A 5,911-nucleotide genomic window follows, 5' to 3' on the forward strand; every position below is an offset into this window, starting at 1 on the left:
GGGTGCGAGCGCGGGGAAGAAGTTGTAGGGGCGGCGTTCTCATGGGGCGAAGGGACTACCGGGGCAACGTTCTGGTCAGGTGAGACGGCTGCCGTGGGAGCAGTCGGACCGACACAGAATGGTGCTATGGGAAGGGCCGGCGGTGAGTTAGTCGACGTGGGTGCGACTGGATGAAAGAAGTCGGTAGGGAAGGGGCCTTGGGGGTGCATGAGAAGGGAAAGACAAACTCATCGAAGGTGACGTGCCACGAGACGTAGACGCGGCCTGTAGAGGGATCGAGGCAACGATACCCTTTCTGATCACGGGGGTAACCTATGAAGACACAAGCAACCGAGCGCGCGACAAGTTTGTGAGGGGTGGTGGCTTCCGTGTTAGGGTAGCACAAGCAACCAAAAACATGGAGGTGAGTGTACGTGGGTGGTGTTTTGTGAAGGGTCTCGTGAGGTGTGACGAGAGAGAGACGCTTGGTGGGGCGAAGGGTTAAGGAGAATGGTGGCGGTGGTGAGGGCATCAGCCCAGTAGCGTGGTGGCATGGAGGCTTGGAACAGAAGGGTGCATATCACGTCATTGGTCGACCGAATAACACGTTCAGCTTTACCGTTCTGGGAAGATGTGTATGGGCAAGAAAAACGCATCACCGTACCGTAGGGAAGAAAGAAGTCGCGATTGTGTGCGCTATCAAACTCACGCCCGTTGTCGCATTGGAGAGTCCGTATAGTCTGCCCAAAATGAGTGCGAACATAAGAATGAAAGAAACGAAAAATGGCAGGAACGTCAGACTTGAGTTTGAGAGGAAAAGTCCAATGGTAGCATGAAAAATCATCAATAAGCAGGAGATAATACTTGCTCCCAGAGGCGCTAGACAAAGGAGCAGTCCAAACATCGCAATGTATAAGATCAAACGGGGCAGTAGTTCGACTAGTGGAAGAAGTAAAAGGGAGGCGGACGTGCTTTCCAGTCTGACAAGCATCACACAAGCGTCCATCCGAAATAGGTTTATTACAATGTTCTAAAGTTTTATTTAAGCGAAAAGTAGCATCGCCGGGGTGGCCCAAACGCCGGTGCCAAAGGTCGGTGAGGCGGGAGACGGTGACGGCGAGGGCGGTGGGTGCAGCCGGAGGGAAGATGTCATACAGTTCGCCGTTACTGTTGCATCGAAGAAGCTCCACCTTGGTTGGATAGTCCTTCACAGAGAGACCATAACACTACTAGGAAAAGGGCTATAGATGAAGTGGATACTAATGGCGCACCATGTATGTAGTGCGCCATTGCTATATAGCAATGGCGCACCAGATATGGGTGCGCCATTAGTGTCCATATTACTAATGGCGCACCTGGTGTGTGGTGCGCCATTACTGGTTTTGTCCTGGCGCCACACCCCTCCCCAGACTTAGCAGTGGTGCACCAGTTGGAAAGTGCGCCATTACTAGTTTTAACTAGTAATGGCGCACCAGTAAGAGATGCGCCATTGCTATCTATATGTATGGCACACCCCCTACCAGTGCGCCATTGCTATCGCCCCTTATCCCCTCCCTCTAGTCACGTTCTCTTCCCTCGAGCAAAACAACCCAGCCTTTCCGGATCCAATCCTCCTCCATCTCCCCCAACCACCCACCGCGACCGCTCCGCCGCTCCAGTCTCCCAATCAGCGCCGCTCCATCTCCCCACCCACCGCCGTGGTGCCACCGCTCCAGTCTCCCAATCAGCGCTGCTCCCCTCACTTCCCTCCCTAGGTCGCAGATGGAGTCGAGCAGGTCAGCGCCGCGGCCAGACTCGCCATGGATAAGCACCGTCATCGAGCTGGAGCTGGGCCGCGGCGGAGGCCGGCTTCTTCTCCACAATCTGGTGCAGGGAGAGGAGGCCACTGCTTCCTCCGGCGTGTGCTTCTTCTCGGGACGACATGGAGCTCCTCAAGGTCCCCTCTTCTTCCTCCCCGCATCTCTCTCTCCGTTGGATGCGATTCGGCAGGCGTGGTTCCCTGCCTGATTCGGTGTCCTCACGCACATAGGTGACAGCCGTGTGGTGCGCGCGCGGATTCCTCCTCAACTCCGACGCCTTCCGCCCTGCCCCTTTGCTGGCCAGGCCGATTGATTCTTCATGGAGATGCAGGTCGAGCAACAGATGTCTCCGCCTCCGTTCATGGTCAGAACACTCTTTCCTTTCTTCTTCTCTCTCGTCCATCTCCTGGATTCAACCTATCTATCTATCCATGCTAGTTAATCAAAGGACTTTCTGGATTCTGAATCTGTAACAGGGGTAGCTAGATGGATCATGTATGAGGATGGATCAGAATGGGATGATGGTGGTGAAGATGATGGTGAAGCATCAGAGGATGATGGTGCCCGGTATAATTTATAGTTTATACACATACTGCACTGTTAATTAAAGGTTGTAACCTCACTGTCACGCTAATGGACGCAAAAAAGAAGAGTGGTAGTACTATCAATGGTTCAGTCAGCGCCTCAACAACGTCTGCACTACTTCTGATATTGTTTTTCAGTAGCTTTTTTCTGCACCTTTTTCTTTCAGTTCTTAGTGCTGCTGCCCTAACCTATAGCCACTTGTCCTGTCTTGAGCATCATCACGATGTGTCGGAGTATCTATGCTATACATATGTGCTATGTCTCCCCTGTTTACTTTCAATTAGCATTGTTAAGCAGTGTGAATGGCACTGATTGCAAATCTAAATGCTAATTACTTCCTAAGATGTTAATGTGTAGGATGAATGCTATTAGAGAATCAGTGCAGCAATCAAAAGCATTCTAGTATTTTTGCTAAGAAAACAGTGCCACCAAGAAGTTCTTTGTGGGACTATAACTATTAGTTGTTGGAATGGTGCGTTTGGATCCTTGCTTGGGTTAATAGTTTGTTATTCGTTGCTCTGTTTGCAATTTGGGTTTAACTCTGACACATAATTTCTTGTGGCACCTGGTTCCTCCTTGTCTTTGTTGTGTGAAGATGTTCTTTTTATCAGGGATACTTCTGCAGTCGTGCAGGTTGGTTTTCAGCACGGTTCTATAAAGAAGTTGGCACTTTGGTTATATATGTTTTTTAGAATCACTTTGGTTATATATGTTGGGGGTATTGGTAGGGTATTTTGTTGCCTATTCTAAGGCTGTATAGATGTTCTTGTCTGTGGTTTAATTGCTCTCGCCGTTGGCGTTCTACACTGCTTGTGCTAAGATCTGAAGGTGATGAACTTGTATGTATTATCTCATGTTCTGAAACAAGGATCGACTTGAACATCTGGACTAGACTAGTGGATGCCAGCAACTCCTCTGAAACTCTTCTTGAAGTTCAATGTTTTTCTGGAAATGATTGCACAACATTACCCCCCCCCCCACCAGACGTTATCTGGTAGTAACTTCTTTAGTTACACATTTGAGATGCATTTTTTGTTGTTGTTGAAACGGAGGCATAAGCTTTGCATCATCCATTAAGTAAGAGAGGAGAAAAGAGTTTGTTACACACATCTATTACTATTACGTAAGGTTGTTATTATCCTGGCATGATATTACCCAACTTTTTCACACCCGCAATAACCAGTGTTTTGCTTCCCTCTTGATGGAGCCGTTTGAACCTGTAGCCACTTTGGTTATCCAACTTTTTCTGCACCTGTAGCCACTTGAACGGATGAGAATTCTTCAAGCCTACCTATAGCCACTTGAACAGATGTCTATCTCAGATCTGCTCGTCTAAAAAATCCAAGTGGAGTAGTATACTGGTAGTATAGTATAATAATATTATCAAAAGGTAAATGCCCTGATTAGTTAGCTCTGTCAGATAAATACTCGTCGAAAGTGGGCTCTTATCAAAATTCATTTCCATTATAATCTTACTCATACAATACGCACCATGTAATTCTGGAAATATATGCTCATATCTAGTTCTGCATAAAAAATGACAGTATTGACATGTTATAAATAGTTTGTTTGTATTTCTGTTTATTTTGTTACATTTTGCAAGGATAAAGTGAAGAAAAAGAAGAAAAGATCACTAGAAGATTAGTATTAGGATTTTCTTTTATTTCCTTGCAATTTTCCTTTTATTGGATACTTGTAAAGACATTGTAATATTCTTACTATAATAAAAAATATGATTCTATTTCATTTTTTGTTTTTAAATTATTTTCCTTATAGGTTGTTTTCTGTAAATTTGGATTTTTTTTGTTTTCCAAATACATTACTAGTGGCGCATCATCAACTAGTGCGCCATTAGTAAGCCAGAGCACATGGATAAATATGGCCCTCTGGGAGGCATACTAATGGCGCACCGTGGGATATACTAATGACGCACTGTATGGTGCGCCATTAGTATACCGGATACTAATGGCGCACCACAGGTGCACCATTAGTAAAAAATACTAATGGCATGATACTAGTGGCACACCTGTAGTGCGCCATTAGTAGGCAAAACAGGTGCGCCACTAGTAGGTCTTTTTCTAGTAGTGATAAGGATCAAATTCAACGGAGCAGTTATTATCAGTGGTTAAGCGACGAACGGAAAGCAAATTTTTAATGAGATTAGGGGCAACTAGCACGTTGTTGAGGTATAGGGGTCGATTAGGATTAGGAAGACAAGAGGAATCAACGTGACTAATAGGCATAGCACTACCGTTTCCGACAAAAACAGGGGGATGATTTGATAAAGTGGCGACGGAGGAAAGCATACCAGGATCAGCCGCTAGGTGAGAGGAGGCGCCGGAGTCCGCAACCCAACCACCGCTAGGCGACTGGATCGACAGATTGTGCAGAGCGCTCATCAGGGCGGAGTGGTCAACGGCGTTGGAGGCGGCGGCCGTCGGCGGGTGGAAGTACGGCGGCGCCGGGTATTGCTGCGGAAGAGGCGGCGCCGGCAGGAACGGCTGCTGATGAGGCGCCGACAGGTACTGCTGTGGTGGAGGGTAGCCCATCGGGGATGGCTGCTGGAGGTGGCCACCGAAGGCAGCGTAGGCGTGTGGTGGCCGCGGACCGAGGATCCCGGGCGCCGGACGAGGTTGAGGTGGGAGGGCCATCAGGTAGGCGTAGACGTGCCCTGTCCACGGCGGCATAGGCGCGGCACCCTGATACCCGCCGTTGGTGGTGTAGCGGCGGCGTTTGTTGTGCCCCTGGTTGGGTGAGGGAGACGAGGGTTTGCCGCCGCCGAGGTTAGGAGCGGGCGGCCGAGCCTGGCCGCCGGAGGCCCCAACCAAGGGCGCGGGCGACGGGCCCCTCTGCTGGACGGTGAGGGTGCTGTGATGGGTGGAGCCAGCGAAGTTGTTGTCGATCTCGTCGTGCAGAAGCATGCCGACGGCGACGTCAAAAGGTACGGGAGTTGGGGACTTCTCTATAATCTTGGCGGTGGTCTGATGACGATCTTTATTGACGCCACACAGAAGTTGGATGACCAACTCATCACCATCCAGGGTCTTGCCGGCGTCACGCAGCGCGTCGGAGATGGACTTGAGGCGCGCGCAGAAGATGGAGATGGAGGGATCCCCTTGACGAGTTTCGGAGAGCTCCGTATGGAGCTGGAACCGCCGCGCCCGGCGGTTGTTGACGAAGAGAGCCTCGACGGAGGCCCAGGTCTGGCCGGCGGTGGCCTCCCGGTTGAGCATGAAGGCGGTGAGCTCCGTCACCATCGCGCCGAGGAACCACCGCTTCACCGCCTTGTTGACGATGTTCCAGCTCGCGTCGCCGACGTGGTCGGTGAAGTCCGGCGCGATCCAAGAGGCGACGTCATACTGATCGATGACATCGAGCATCATCCCCCGCCAGACAGTGTAGTTGGCGCCGTTCATGGCGAGGCGGACGGGGAGATTGATGTGAGCACCCTCGACACGCATGGCGTGCACATACGCGGCCGTCGGGTAGAAGGCAGGTGGCGGCGCTGTCTGGAGAGGGAGGGGTGCAAGAGTGACACTCAGAGATGG

At 50.3% G+C, this 5,911-nt stretch overlaps 1 protein-coding gene across 1 annotated transcript; it reads right to left on the bottom strand.

Annotated features, from left to right (window-relative positions):
• Positions 1 to 1,143: 1,143 nt before the first annotated feature.
• Positions 1,144 to 5,620, bottom strand: LOC147985831 (uncharacterized). The gene is made up of 2 exons (XM_087539940.1): positions 4,672 to 5,620; positions 1,144 to 1,184 (listed from the first exon to the last, which is right to left on the bottom strand). Exons 1-2 carry the CDS (start codon positions 5,618 to 5,620, stop codon positions 1,144 to 1,146), a joined length of 990 nt encoding a protein of 329 aa, XP_087396066.1.
• Between the last annotated feature and the right edge of the window lie 291 nt (positions 5,621 to 5,911).

The sequence above is a fragment of the Triticum urartu genome, chromosome 2A (genome assembly GCF_056163025.1).
Source record: "Triticum urartu cultivar PI428250 chromosome 2A, HENAU_Tu73, whole genome shotgun sequence".
Taxonomy (NCBI): Eukaryota; Viridiplantae; Streptophyta; class Magnoliopsida; order Poales; family Poaceae; genus Triticum; species Triticum urartu.

Bases quoted from the DNA above. Each gene is read 5' to 3' on its own strand.
- LOC147985831 (XM_087539940.1), bottom strand. From the start codon at position 5,620: ATGGTGACGGAGCTCACCGCCTTCATGCTCAACCGGGAGGCCACCGCC. The intron at 1,185-4,671 runs GTATGCTTTCCT...CTCTCTGTGAAG, and splicing joins TCACCTAGCGGCTGATCCTG to GACTATCCAACCAAGGTGGA.